This window comes from Phacochoerus africanus, chromosome 8 (genome assembly GCF_016906955.1).
Source record: "Phacochoerus africanus isolate WHEZ1 chromosome 8, ROS_Pafr_v1, whole genome shotgun sequence".
Taxonomy (NCBI): Eukaryota; Metazoa; Chordata; class Mammalia; order Artiodactyla; family Suidae; genus Phacochoerus; species Phacochoerus africanus.
In genome coordinates this window covers 31,473,808-31,488,694 of record NC_062551.1, presented here as the reverse complement: position 1 = coordinate 31,488,694, position 14,887 = coordinate 31,473,808, and the positions used below count along the sequence as shown (strand labels likewise).

The 14,887-nt window shown below is 40.5% G+C and overlaps 1 protein-coding gene across 3 annotated transcripts in view; it reads right to left on the bottom strand.

Moving 5' to 3' along the window:
* Positions 1 to 1,926: 1,926 nt before the first annotated feature.
* Positions 1,927 to 14,887, bottom strand: part of RPGRIP1L (RPGRIP1 like) — a 96,240-nt gene continuing 83,279 nt past the window's right edge. For 2 of the 3 annotated variants that reach the window (XM_047789789.1, XM_047789790.1), the window contains 3 exons: positions 11,205 to 11,289; positions 5,402 to 5,535; positions 1,927 to 2,665 (listed from right to left, as the gene is read on the bottom strand). In XM_047789789.1, coding sequence (XP_047645745.1) covers positions 2,553 to 2,665; positions 5,402 to 5,535; positions 11,205 to 11,289 — 332 coding nt within the window. In that variant the 3' untranslated portion in view covers positions 1,927 to 2,552. Of the gene's footprint in view, positions 2,666 to 5,401; positions 5,536 to 11,204; positions 11,290 to 11,946; positions 12,177 to 14,887 lie in introns of those variants that run through there. The other variant, XR_007136258.1, reaches the window with a different exon arrangement.

Here is a 14,887-nt window from a genome sequence, read left to right as displayed (position 1 = left end):
CAAACTAAAAGCATTTCAGCCCCCCAAAGTTCTGAGTGTACGTTTACACCAACAGCTGTATGTTCACATAAGCAATTACCTTAAACTGGGGTGTTGTGTGGCAAGGCCCCCTCCACCCTTAAGCCATATTTAATGGATCAGGCTTGGATGGCCAAGAGAAAGCCATTGCTCTGTATCCTAAAAGGGGGTGAACGTGTCAATGAGCTCAGGTCATCACGCAACAAAAATGAAAAACTCTTCTCAGACCAGATCACGAAACCCACCTGAAGCATCCAACACCGCTTATCCCCTTCAAAATGTGTCAGCAGCTCTTCAACTACTCATGAGAATTAGTTTTGTGAAAACTCATGTAGCTTGAAGCCGAGTATTTTAGAACTAGAAAAGGAATCTTTAATAACCTGTTATGGTCCACATGAACATGACAGAAATATGGCTAATTCTCTAATGTTACTGGAGGTGTACATACTACACCACTGACTAGATCGCAGAAGTTTTCTAATAAAAACTTGCTCTTTCCACTCAAAGATCACAAGAAGTCAGCACAATCCAGTCTTCTCCCTGCAGAGAGGGCATTAAGTTTGGGATGTAACGTTTTAAAACAATAACACAAACCTCCTGGGAGAAGACCACAATAAATGTCTCAAAAACCACTCAGTTAATCCCAGGGTATAATCGGGCTGTTTTAAATTACTGCAGGGAATATTACGGGCCTTAATGACACTGTAACTGCTCAAAGCCAAAGAAAGCTAGAAAGAGAGGCCAAAAAGATGAGCTCAGAGCCAGCTGAAGTGACAACAAACATGTGGCTGTTTACTAGGATTGGAGAGGTTTAGTCTGCAGATGTTTGCGGTCTCTAGAAGGTTCCAGAGGAATGAGTTGCTGTGAAGATTTGCAGAGTTTGATGAGAGCAAGATTCTTCTCGGAGATGGCAGGCCCCAGACAGGGAGGCCCAATGGTAGAGAATTTATAGATTTCTGTGGTCAGATCATACTCTACTGGTTCCACAATGTACATCAACAAATTAATATTGTACGGATGTCATTTCAAAGTCTCCTAAAGACGAGAGTCATTATTGAAGCCATTAGAGCACAGATGGTTCAAACTATATGCAGATATTCATACTTGCATTTTTGCATTATAGCTGCTTTTTTTTTTTCTGTTGAACTGTAATGAATTGTCTCATAATCTATTCCATCTTCTTGCCATTAGCAGGCTTTGAATGTTCACAAATAGGAGCAAAGAACTCATTTTCCAGAGCTTTAATCACACAAAGAGAGAATGCCTAATTCTCTAAATGAAATGGTCTGTGATCACTGAAGCAGAGATTTAATATATCACGGCAAATTAGGTAGATTTTAATAAATTACTTATCTCCCTGAATACTTTACATATGCTTAAGAAGGAACATAGCCTGTTTGCAAACAGCGAAAACCTACGGCCTATAAAAATCCTTTGAAGAAAATGACAAATAAAAAAGTAAATTAAAAAATGAAATGCATTATATCCTAGACCTCTAGAGACAATTCCTTTGCAGCATTGATTCACAGCTCCATTAAAAATATCAATTAAATCCTTCAGTGAGATTGAGAAAAAGCTAGAAAATTAACTTTCTGAGCTGCTTTTCGAGGATCTGGTTATCCAGATACATCCTAGCATTGTATAAGCTTGATGTAAATTTTAAAAAATGATAAAAAGATATTCCTTTTCAGGTCTAACGAAGCATATCAGAATTTGAGCCTTATTTTTAATTTTTTTTTTCTACATCATAAGCTAGGTTTTCAAACTGTAAGTTTCATGTGTATATATCTATCTCTTCTTTACATACCCACATTCCTGGACTCTATGTTGCCATTACCAATACATGAAAATAATAACTGTACTTTTAAAGAAAGAAAAACAAACAAAAAAAAACTTGCAGTAATTTAATAAGTTGGTGCCAAGTCTCATTCTTTATATTTAATTGATGGAAACGGCACGCATCAAAGAAAATGCATACTGAGCTTTAATGTGCATAAAATGGATATTAGCATTTTAAAGAGGAAGATTAACACATTAATCCAAGTAATTTTCATATATTGCTTCTAATAAAATCTTCACAGTATAAAACTCTTAATGAGGCTAATCACAGGCATTCCATTTAGGGGGACAATTAGGGATAACATAAAAGTATTTCTTTTTCATCGGTTTTCTAAGATTTATGCTTTTTTGCTTATTAAAAATAAAAATGGGAATTGCATTTCAGTTCTTCATAAGAATGTTGAAAATGCAAATAGACTTTCTCATGCTATCATGTAGGTATAAATTATTGAGAAGGTGCTGCCCACTGTGGAGAACTTAAGTCCTGAGGGTCGGCAGTCCTGGGAAGGAGGGACTAGGAAAATAAACAAATGAAAAAGTACACAAAACTTGAACACTTCAAACTCAGGCCTCCCCCCTCCCAGATCCCTATGAATTATAGATTATATACACCAGAGTAATTACAAAAATCTCGTCTGAGTGCTTTCATGTGAGCATTTACTCAGGAGTAGGCGATGCCTCTGGACCAGTTTCTTTCAAGCCTCCAAGTCATCTCTGTATTGCTCGTAGACAGACCGTAGGGCATCGAGTGCTCTGACTGTTACTTTGAGCTTGCCAATACTTCCACCATCTGCTCGAGTGTCCAAAACTAGGGAGACAAGAGCAGACAAGTGTTAATATCATTCAACAGATTTTTCTTCAGGTAGCCTAGCTGCAACAGTAGTCAAAAGGATGAAAATAGCTCTATAAAAGTCCAAAATTCACTGGTATCTCAGAAATCTAAAACCTAAAGCTTGCCGTGTGTGTATAAAGATACACATTTTAGATGCACTGCATGTGTGTATACATACTGCCTGCAGAGTTAAAACTAATGACCTAATCCAAAAGTTTATCTAGTGGAAAGGCTATGGGATAATGGTTGCCACACAGAATCAGAATTTCTTAGCAAGAAATAAAGTCTAAAAGAGATCAAAGGGATCAAGATAGGACAATGAAGAATTTGTTCTAACAGCATTATTAATAAATATCAGGAGTTCCCGTCATGGCTCAGTGGTTAACGAACCTACCAGCATCCATGAGGATGCAGACTCAATCCCTGGCCTCCCTCAGTGGGTTAAGGATCTGGCGTTGATGTGAGCTGTGGTGTAGGTGGCAGACATGGCTCGGATCCCGAGTTTCTGTGGCTGTGGTATAGGCCAGTGGCTACAGCTCCGATTGGGTCCCTAGCCTGGGAACCTCCATATGCCGTGGGTGCAGCCTTAAAAGACAAAAACACAAATAGCATAGTGTCAACCTCCTGTAAAGAAGGTACATGATCGTAATTGGGAATGATTATTTATCTTTCTAAGGAAAACATTCCATTTAAAATAGATTACATGTGAAATTAGAAAAAGTTAAACTGGCAGACCCACACTTTAAGGTCTATGGATTAGCCTTGAGGGTCTATGAATGAGGCTGCAGGAAATTAGATGTAAAATTTTGAGTGTCTGTGGGCTTTTCTGGGCACAACTTGTGTATCGAAGCAGACTGCTTGATAATCCTCTGAGCACAGTGTTGGGGGCCGAATGGGATGCTGATTCAGTACCTGGGATCCCATCCCTCTGGGAACGGTGATACCTACTAGTGACTCAAGGCCAGAATTTTCGACTTTGTTAAGTCTGATAGCACTCATGAGTCCATATAGTGTCTTCTTTATTTTCTTAGAACTTTCAATGTGTGTGTGTATGTGTGTATTTATTTACTTATTGGCTACATCTGCAGCATACGCAAGTTTCTCATCCAGGGACTGAATCTGAACCACACCTGTGACCTATACCACAGCTGCGACGATGCCGGATCCTTTAACCCACTGGGATCTAACTCACACCTCTGCAGTGACTCAAGCCGCTGAGGCTGGATTATTAACCCACTACACCATGGAGGAAACTCCTGTGTGTATGTTTAATTCCAAGAAAATCTGTAAGGAAACCTTCAGATAAAATGTAGTATACAATGACTTAGGTGGATAAATGAGCAAGCAAGAAGATTGCAGGGGCACAAGTGGTCCCCAACGAACTGCCAAGTCACCTCTTTTTTGGGATGTCTCACTTCTACACCTGGCATGGAGCAAAGCATAAAAAACTTGATGGGACCAGTGTTTAATTTTCTGATTGTTTCCCAGAACAAGGCCACAAGAGCTGTTTATATCAAATCAGGGTAGTCCCATGTGGTCTTGCAGAAAGAGAAGATGGGTTTCCAAAGAGGACTGACTGGAGAAAAGATTAAGAATATAAAGCATAGATCATTTTGATCATTTTTGTCAGACTCTCTTGGTTCTGGGTGTCTTTAATAGGATTTAGGCTAATATTTTAATCCTCTCATCTTCTACTTCTATGCCTGCCAAACAAAGTTGTGATTGTGTATGTGATATGTATCATTTATAAAATTTCCCAGAATAGGTTCCTAATTTGGTTCCTTGGTCTAATGTGGTTAGTTATTTGGCTTGATCCTAACCTTGGAGCACTGGATACATATCCAGCTTGACAAGCAGCTTAACATCTGAACTACGCCAACTACCCAACTACGGTGAGAGCAGAGTGCCTGGCACTTAAGAGATGTTCGATTAAGTGTTCATTTAATGCATGGATAAATGAGTAAACAAACCGTGTACATTTTCCCGGTGGTGGATGGCTCTGCTGACTTAACAAATGAGAGGAGGACTCAGTCTCATTTCTCCACTTACTGTATAGCCTAGGCCACCCCTGATTATGATTTTTGTCTTGATTCCGTAAAGTACAACTCCTTCAGCATGTTCTAGATATGGCACTTAAGGATAAAGGGTGGAAATCAGGCATTGCTGGGACGCATACTTGGTGATGTGAAAACCTAGGAGAGCACTTTTTATCAGGAATCCCTCACTCCTCCCTGAATCCCAATGGGAAACAAGTGGCCAAAACCACTCAGTTATTTGCAGTGACTGTATTGCTGAACTGTAAAACTGAATTAAAGAGAAGCCTTGCAAAAGACACTATAATGATCACTCAGAATAACATGCCTTAGCTGAAGCAAGGCTTGACAGCATGAGGCTTCCATAAACAACATTAGAAAAATCCAATGGCTGAATTTTTGCCACACACACAACCTCCGATACTCACACAATGAATAATTCCTTGTGAAATGCAATAAATTATTTTAAAATTTCTGTTGATTCAAGGGAAGGCAGAAGGGGAGGGTCAGAGGGGGATGTAGGGAGGGGACTCCAGCTTTGCAAAAAGACAGCTTGCGTTGCAAAGGATTCAGCTAATGTGTGACTCGAAATCTCTGAAGCCAGCAGAAAGGTTTTAATAAAGTATTTGGATTTCAGCAATTGCTGGTTGCACAGATTGAGCAACACTTCCACCCGTACCGTCAATATTTTGCTCGATGATGTCGCTCCCTTCCCGGAACATGTCAGCGAGGTCAATGTTAGCCATGCCAATGTCCTCACACTCCAGATCCTGCTCATCCTCTGGGGGGTCACTGACCACAGTGAAGCGGACGCTGAGAAGGGGAAGGACAGAGAACATCACTACAAAGTGAGGAAAAAAAAAATCACCACGGAACAAAACCCCCGAATGGGTTTTTATCTCTAACTGTGAAATCTCCAAGTTTCCAATTATTCCAATAAAAAGAAAATTATATTAGGTTAGATAAGTTATTATATGAACTATTAGAATTATTATAGCACACTCAGCCTTCACATGAACACTAATCCACTTTTCTAAGCACTGATTACCATTTAAGTCTAGAATCTGAGAAAATTACTAGGCAAAGAGAAGAACCAGATGTTCACTCCATTATGCACTATCTGATCGTATTTTGACACGTCTACTTCTAAGGCTAAAAGGATCAAGTGAAAAAAGACCATGGAGGTTAGGGAAGCATTTTCCACCTAAGTGCAACATTTTCTATAGAAATGAATGCACAGCTTTGGAGTGACTACTAAGCAATTTTTCCAACTGTGTTCTATATATTCAGAATTATGTTAGATAAATGTTACAGCTTTGCCCAATAGCTATATGAAATGTTTGTATTACTTCAGCAATCTTTTAACTTACAATCATAGCATCCAAGTTTTATTTTACTTTTAGACACATAATTGTAGGGTTATGATGGAACTGATTTGAATTAGTGGCTTGCGTTCAGGCCAAACACATTTGGATTGACCAAATGACAGGAATTTACAGTTAAGTACTCTTTTGATATGTCTTGGCAGCATAGCTTAAACCATGAATGCTTGTAAACTACCATTTTAACCATTTTCAAAATGTATCCATCCCAAATCAGAAACAAAACAAGAAACTTGTTTCTTAGATAACATTCTTAGGCAAAAATCTAAGTCTCTGAGAACATCATGCCTTGAAAAATATGCACAAGTAAAATCCTTCAAGCGCTTACCAGTAAACATGACAGCATTTTAAAATAATTTGCTAAAAATAAGTAGTCAACATTTCATTCCTTAACTAAGTACTTGTTTTTAGCTAGCAATACATTTTGATTAGAAAATAGAAATCCCTTAGGTTGAAACCAAAGTTAATGCTTATTTACACAATACTTGTGTAATTGGAAGAGTGCAGATCCTGTGCTGCATGTGAATAAGATGGATATTTTATATGATGCATAAAATAGAGGGATTAAGATGGAGTGGTTAAGGGCATCCATTCTGGGTTCAAATTTCTGCCTTCCTACCAACTAGCTATGTGACCCTGTACAAATCATTTAACCTCTCTGATCTCAGTTTCCCTATCTGTAAAATAGGAACAATTCAGAGGCTCTTGTGAGGATCAAATGAGATGATACATGGAAACAGTGCCTGGAACTCAGTAAGCATCGAGTAAATATTTGCTCTTTTATTATGACTATTTGTTTTTTGTCTTTTTGCTATTTCTTTGGGCCGCTTCCACGGCATATGGAGGTTCCCAGGCCAGGGGTTGAATCGGAGCTGTAGCCACCGGCCTACGCCAGAGCCACAGCAAGGCGGGATCCGAGCCGCGTCTGCAACCTACACCACAGCTCACGGCAACGCCAGATCGTTAACCCACTGAGCAAGGGCAGGGACCGAACCCGCAACCTCATGGTTCCTAGTCGGATTCGTCAACCACTGCGCCACGACGGGAACTCCTTATTATGACTATTTTTAACCTAGGTAGGGCTCCTTCAGGTTTCACATTTCTAAGGGGAGAGATAACAATGACATGGGAAAGGTTTCCTTCAGTTGAAAACTGAGACACCCAAATTACACAATGACTCTATCAGTCAATTAATCAAGAAGAACAATGATGAAAGAAACTGCCCTAAAATGAATATACTTAAAAGAACAGGAATTGGAAGTGATCTTTGATGCAATTACACCTACAAGGCTTCCAGAAAAAATACAGGCTACACAGATTGTAATAATAATAAATTTTATCTTTATATAATGTCTTCATATCTAAGGATCATATCTTTTTTTTGCTTTTTAGGGCCGTACCTGCAGCATATGTAAGTTCCCAGGCTGGGGGTTGAATCAGAGCTACAGCTGCTGGCCTACACCACCCACAGCAACACAGGATCTGATCCATCTCTGTGACCTACTCCACAGCTCATGGCATTGCCGGATCCTTAACCTACTGAGCGAGGTCAGGAATCGAACCTGCATCCTCATGGATCCTAGTCATGTTTGTTAACTGCTGAGCCATGAAGTGAACTCCCTAAGGATCATATCTGTATCACTTTACAAATGCAGGCTATTATTTCCACTGAATATATGAGAATTCTGGCAAAAAAGGGTGGGGGGGAAACCCTTCTAATGCCCAGAAACAGGGCAAAACACAAGAAGATACAATTTATTTCTGGCTTTAAATTGTTTAGAGAACAAAATGAGATGTCCAAAATTAAGAAACTGAAGTTGAGCTGCAAAAGGAGAAAGGTACATTAAAATAACTAAAAAATTACAGCTTGGCTTAGGCCAAACTGTACATACACCCACACAGACACACAGGTGCATCTATCTTACCTTTAGCCCTGCGGAGACACAGAGGCAGAACCTTGCTTTACGTGCTGAGGCGTACAGTCTGCGGACCTGGACATACACAGACGGTGGATGCCTGGCATCCAGGTGGATGGAGGTCTCCACAGAAAGTGCCCCACGGGCTGCTGCCCCTCCGCGTCCCACCTCTCCCTCCTGCAGGTCTCCCCCGCCAGGTCCTAAGAACACACTTCTCCATCTTCCGTCCTGCCTGGAATTGCCTCTGCCTGGAACGACCTTCCTAGGGCTGCTCATAACTTGATTCTTCACTAACCAGCTTACCTGTCATCGCCTGAGGTTTGCCTTCACTGCAATTTTCTATTCTAGCTTTCCTTTTGCCTATTTTTTCTTGTTCAGCTTTCTTCTAGTACCTACTGTAAAATGGAACTGGTTTATGTGTTTACTCGTTGTCTGTCTCCCTCAGTGGGATGTAAGCTCCAGGGGTGCAGAGACGTCCTTCTGTTCGGCAGTGTAGCTCCTGATGCTTATGTAGGGAACACAAATATGTGTAGAATTATTATGTGAACTACAAAACAGAGGTCCTCATTAAAGGCTGGCTCATTTGGGGATGGCTGACTGGAGGAGGCAGGTCTTGTGCTGGGCCTCACGATATAGACCTCAAACGTCACTTGCAGTTACTTGGGAAACCACAAGGAACTGAACTCTGTAGGTCACTTAACATTTTTTATTCTTTCCTCATTCTTAAATACTTCATTTTTTTCTTTTTCTTTTTAAATGGCCGGCTGCACCCACAGCATATGGAAGTTCCCAGGCCAGGGACTGAATCAGAGCCACAGCTGTGGCCGTTGGCTGCAGCATGGCAATGCGGGATCCTTTAACCCATTGTGCTGGGCTGGGGATCGAACCCGTGCCTCTGCAGTGACCTGAGCGCAGCAGTTGGAGTCTTAACCCACTGCACTACAGCGGGGACTCCTGAAGTACTTCATTCCAAATAATTTTTAAACTCCTATTTCAATGTGTTGACTCCCTTTTAAAGCGACACGTGTATATTTGCAAATATAGCAAGGGGGTAGAATGCAAAGGAACTATACAAAGCACATAATTTTATGGGGAGGGAAGATTGGCCAGGCTTCGCTAATGGTGGCTCTACAAGTTATCACCAATATTCAAGAGGGCTGCTGTCTGAGAAAATGAATTCTTATAAACTGGGAGGTACTTTACGTAATGTGACCCTGGACTATTTAGAAAAGGTGAGAACATTCACTGGAATAACAATTGTCTTTTGCTGCGGAAAAATGTAAATTCCTTTTTTTTTTTTTTTCCTTAAGGAAATGATACTGTCAAGAGAGAGAAGTGGGACAGGGCCACTCTCTCCCGCGAGGGCCCCAATCCTGGCCATGGCAGTCACAGGAGCACGGCTGACACTCATGCAACTGTCATCGGCCCTGAGTCAGTCACTCTCTTGCAGTGTTTCTCTAAAATGACATGAATATTTGTGTCTCTGTGGAGTGTTGAGATTTTTAGGGAAACAATGATGAGAGAGTAGGGGTTCATTACAGTTACATTTTAAAAAAAATATTTTACACCTCAGACCTGGATAGTGGTGACCCAGTTTGCTGGCCGCACAGAAGCAGATGACATGGCCAGTGCTGTTTAGTCACTAGTGACCTGGGATACCCCGGGGGACTGGTGGTATCTGAGGCAGCCTTGAAAGAAGCTCAAGTCTACAACGTAAGTATAACTTGAGTGATTATCTACCAACCAGGGAAAAACAGAACCTCAAGGTAATGAACAGGGTTTTCCCATCCTTTCTTCAGAATTAAGTAAGATCCAAGGAAATATTACATACATTTCAGGGAGTTAATGAAAAACCTACTATCGGATCCTAAGAGCTAAGAATTGCAGTCTTCTTTCATGAAACAGAACATTAAATGCTAGTTTGGAAACTCTTTCAAAAACTATAGTGTCTTTTTTTTTCTTTTCTTCTTTTTGTCTTTTTAGGGCCGCACTCTTGGCATATGGAGGTTCCCAGTCTAGGGGTTGAATTGGAGCTACAGCTGCCGGCCTACGCCACAGCAACAGCAACACCAGATCCATACTGCATCTGCAACCTACATCAAAGCTCATGGCAATGTTGGATCCTTCTACTGAGCGAGGCCTGGGATTGAACCTGCATCCTCATGGATGCCAGTCAGATTTGTTTCCACTGAGCCACGATGGGAACTTCTATAATGTCTTTAACATTCATTTCACAACCTCCAGGGGGAAAAAGAAGCTGAGTCTCTTTCTCAGGTGGCGGGGTAAGCTCCATCTTTGAGGCAGTGAGAGGCTATGTCATCTACTGGCCATAAAGGCAAGGAGAAGAGGGTAACAGAAAGATAAAGGGTCCACCCAGGCCAAGGGGGATGAGCCAGCCTAGGGGTGTCAGGCAAAGCCCAGCTCAGGGGTTAACAGGCAGCATTTAGATAACTCCTCAGACTGTATGGATGGGATTCACTCAAAAGCACAAACTTAAAAGGCTATAATTTCTCTACCAGCCAAGTGTGCAAGTGTCCTGTTCAAATACCTTCTCCAAAGCATTAAAAAATAATATGAAGTGATCAATTATTAAGCTGTGATGTATGGTAAAAATTAGTCTGAAAGGCTGGTGATCTACTACAAATAATATTACTACTACCTAAAATGACTGTTATGAATACTTGCTGTGCAAGTATTATATGCCCAGTGATATTCTATTCATCTTACATTTATCATCTCCTTTAACCCTCACAATCACTCTATATGGTATTATCGTCTCCATTTTACAGATGCAGAAAGTGAGGTACGTGGTGGCTGTCTGAGGTCAGATAACTAGGAGCTGGTGGAACAACTTATATTCCAGCCATTGAGTCCAGAGCGCCCCCTCCTGGCACACTATTAGGCGCTCCACAGTTACACTACAATGCTAACAGGATACTTGATATACTACACTGTACTATTTTTGGTTTGCAAAGCAATGTAGGATCATACTCTGTATGGTAGCAGGATGACTATGTTTCTAGGAGGAAAAAGACTCAGAGAAGCCACATACTTATTCAAGGTCATAGAATGCCTCAGGGAAGCCAGGTGTTCCGCTTCTTCATCAGGCTTTTTTTCCACCATAGCATACTGTGGAGATCTACTTTATATAAACCATTAGGTAATTGAGAATGCTTAAAATTACCTTCTGTTCGGCATCTCTTGTTTTAGCAGAATAGCTTTTAAGATGTCTCTCTTTGCTTGGTTGTTTTCTCTATCCACGTAGATCACTAAACCAAAAAAAAAAAAAAACCACAAAAAGAAGTCACTGAAGAAAATGCTACATTAGCACTATTCTGTATTTGTATAAATACTTGTTTTTAGAGACGCAAGTCATGCCACCTCACTCGTATGCCTGGGAAAAGAAAGCAGCACTGGAAACCAGAATCAAATCTGAATAGTCATGTGATCTAATGTCATGTCACTGGCAGGTTTATGTGCACACTGTCAGAAAGGATACAAGCAACATCTAAGAGTGCCACATCGCTGTCACTGCCTGTTAATGGCAGTGGCAGTCATGACAGCAGAAGCCAGCGGTCTTTATTGCTTTGTATTCGAGGGATTTACTGCATTTTCTTTCACCCAAAGAGCGAGTGATAATGATAATATATGGCAGAGAGCTTGTCCTCCCTGACAGCCCCAGTAATTTAATCCTTCTCTCCTGCCACAACATGCAATAAAAGAGGCATCCTACAGCACTGGGTTGAGGAAACCCACAGGCTGACGTTTGCTGGTGTTTGGGTGGGGGGTATGGGAGAAAAATGCGGCGGAAGGGAGAGAAAGGCTTTTTAGGGTGTGAAGTTTGTCTTTGGATTTTGAAGGTACGTGTTGGCATGCAGGAATGTGGCTAGACTTTACTTAGCTGAAATACAAGATAACTGACTCACTCTTCCCACCAGGAAGAAGACGGCGAACACGTGGAACTGTAAATAAGTGTCTGCACTTCGGGAAAAAGGCATCTCAAGTGTGTGAACACTCCAGTTCTCATCCTGATTATTTTTTTCTCAGCTTGGCAGCCTTTCAGCTATGCCTTAGCTTTTGAAGATATTTCTTTGCCAGATGCCATTTTTGGAGCTCAAGTCTCTCTTGTGACCAGATCTCAATTTAGAGATTATCCCTGATCAAAAATATATAAAGAGTGAAAGATACCATGACAATTCTAAAGCCAGAGTCTGCTGGGAACAAACATATTTCACACTGACAATCTTTCCCTGGATAGTTTGAGTTCAGTTTCAAATTATGATGCTATCAACTCATTTAATCGTTTGCTGAGTTGAGCAAATATTAACTGAGGGCCAAAGACGGCACATGCTGGTCAGAGGCACAAAGGCCTGTGTAGGGGTGTGCTAGCAGTCACAGAGAAGGAAGAACCAAGGTCAAACAGCATCTCTTCGCTTATCACTCTTTGCCTGGTACCATATAAGTAAATGTGGCCAATTATATGGAATATATATAACGTGACCAATTATTCAGGAATTGAAAAAGACAAAGGTTCTTGTAAATTCTGTAAAGAGAGAGTTTTAGCACATATCAATGCTAAAAAGTTGTGCTTTTCCACTAATGCTGGGAGAGGGGACCTCATTTTGGCCACCAGTACACCAAGCTAAATTTGACCCTTTTTCCAAATGGGATTTTATTTTTTTTGCATTTGCTGTTAATTACCATTCAAGATATGGTAGAATATATCCTTTCTGAGTTCAGAGGTGTACAGTTTTTAAGCCATAGTGTCTACAATTTGAAAATTAAAAAAAAATTCTACAGCCACAGTTGTGGCATATGGAAGTTCCTGGGCCAGTGATTGAACCTGAGCCACAGCTGTGGCATTGCTGGATCCCTGAACCCACTGCACGGGGATGGGGATTGAATCCATGCCTCTTTAGTGACCTGAGCCGCTCTAATCATTCTTAACCCTCTGTGTCACAGTGGGAACTCTGGTCTATACTTTTTAGGGGGATAATTTTTCTCCATTATATTGAGATATAAATTACATATAACATTATACTAGTATTAGGTGTACAACGTAATCATTTGATATATGTATATACTACAAAATGTTTATCACAGTAAGTTAACATCTATTACTTTACATGGTTATAATTTCTTTTGCTCTCTTAGCAACTTGTAAATATACGCTACAGTATTATTAACTATAGTGGTCTATATTGCTTGAAGACAAGGGTAATCTCAGTGATTAAAAAAAAAAGACTGGTGGGGATAAACAACGACATACTGGTATACAGCACAGGTAACTATATCTAGTCACTTGTGATGGAACATGATGGAGAATAATGTGAGAAAAATAATGTATTATATATATATGACTGGGAGACTTTGCTGTACAGCAGAAATTGACAGAACATTGTAAATCAACTAAAATGAAAAAAATTAGAAAAAGGGGGGGGGGCTGAATTCAAAGTCTAACATCCAGGGAGTTCCTGTTGTGGCTCAGTGGTAACGAACCTGACCAGGAACCATGAGGATTCAGGTTCGATCACTGGCCTTGCTCAGTGGGTTAAGGATCCTGCATTGTTGTGAGCTGTGGTGCAGGTCACAGATGTGACTCGGATCCTGTGCTGCTGTGGCTGTGCAAAGGCCGGCAGCTATAGCTCTGATTAGCTGGGAACTACTGCATGTCGAGGGTGCATCCCTAAAAAAAGTAAGACAAAACAAACAAAACAAAAACAAAGTCTAACACCCAAATAAAGAATCTTTCAATTAAATTAGACTAGTTTTGATGAATCTCAATGGCTTGAAAATTTAATGTAGGAAAATGTATGTAACAAAATTTACCATTTTAACCTTTTTAAGCATATAGTTTACTGGCATTAAGTACATTCATAAGGTTTTGCAACCATCGCCACTTATCCATCTCCAGAATTTTATCATCATCTCTAACTTGATCATCATCTCCACACCCACTGAACAGTAACTTCCCATTCCCTCCTCCTCCAAACATGCCGGAACCACCGTATTACTTTCTGTCTTTATGAATGTGACTACCTAGATATTCCATTTAAGTAGAACCATATAATGTTTGTCCTTTTATGTGTGGCTTCTTTCATTGAGCATGTTTTCAAGGTTCATCTGTGGTATGCAAGACTTCATTCCTTTTTAAAGACTGAATGAGGTACCTGTGCATGTATGTGTACGTATGTGTATATACATACATATGTACACACCCATACATATACACACGCTACATTTTGTTTCTCCATTTGTCTTTTGATGGGTATTTAGGCTGTTTTCATCTTCTGGCTATTGTGAATGGACATGGGTGTACAAACATCTGTCACAGTCCTTGCTTTTAATTCTTTTGGTTGTGTTTCCAAAAGTAGAATTGCTCTTTGGTGATTCTATATTTAACTTCAGGAAAAAAATCATCTTTACCACTGAAATTGGTAAAAAGTGATATAGTTGGGCCACTGTCTCCTTCTGCTTCATCCAGTTGATCAGCACACTGTATTTGCTATTCTCTTAACAAAGATAAACACAGAGATGGCCACTATCTGAGTGCTATTTATGTACTTCACACCATACTCAATACTCTCCTTACTGCAAATCATATCTGTTAAGAACCATGCTGACCCACATTTTACAGAGGATTAAACAGACCCAGAGAAGGCAAGTAATTTGCCCCTGGTCACCTAGTCAGAAAGGTAGCAGAGCTAAAATTTGAATCCTGCCAATGTCTACTCCATGGCCTGCCTTCTTAACCTCTGCGCTGTACTGTCTTCTTCTTCCACATGAGGCCAGAACTCTTCCTGCCATTTAAGCTGCAACCACTTTGTTAGCACAGACTGGAACGTGAGAGAGTTCCATCACGCTGTC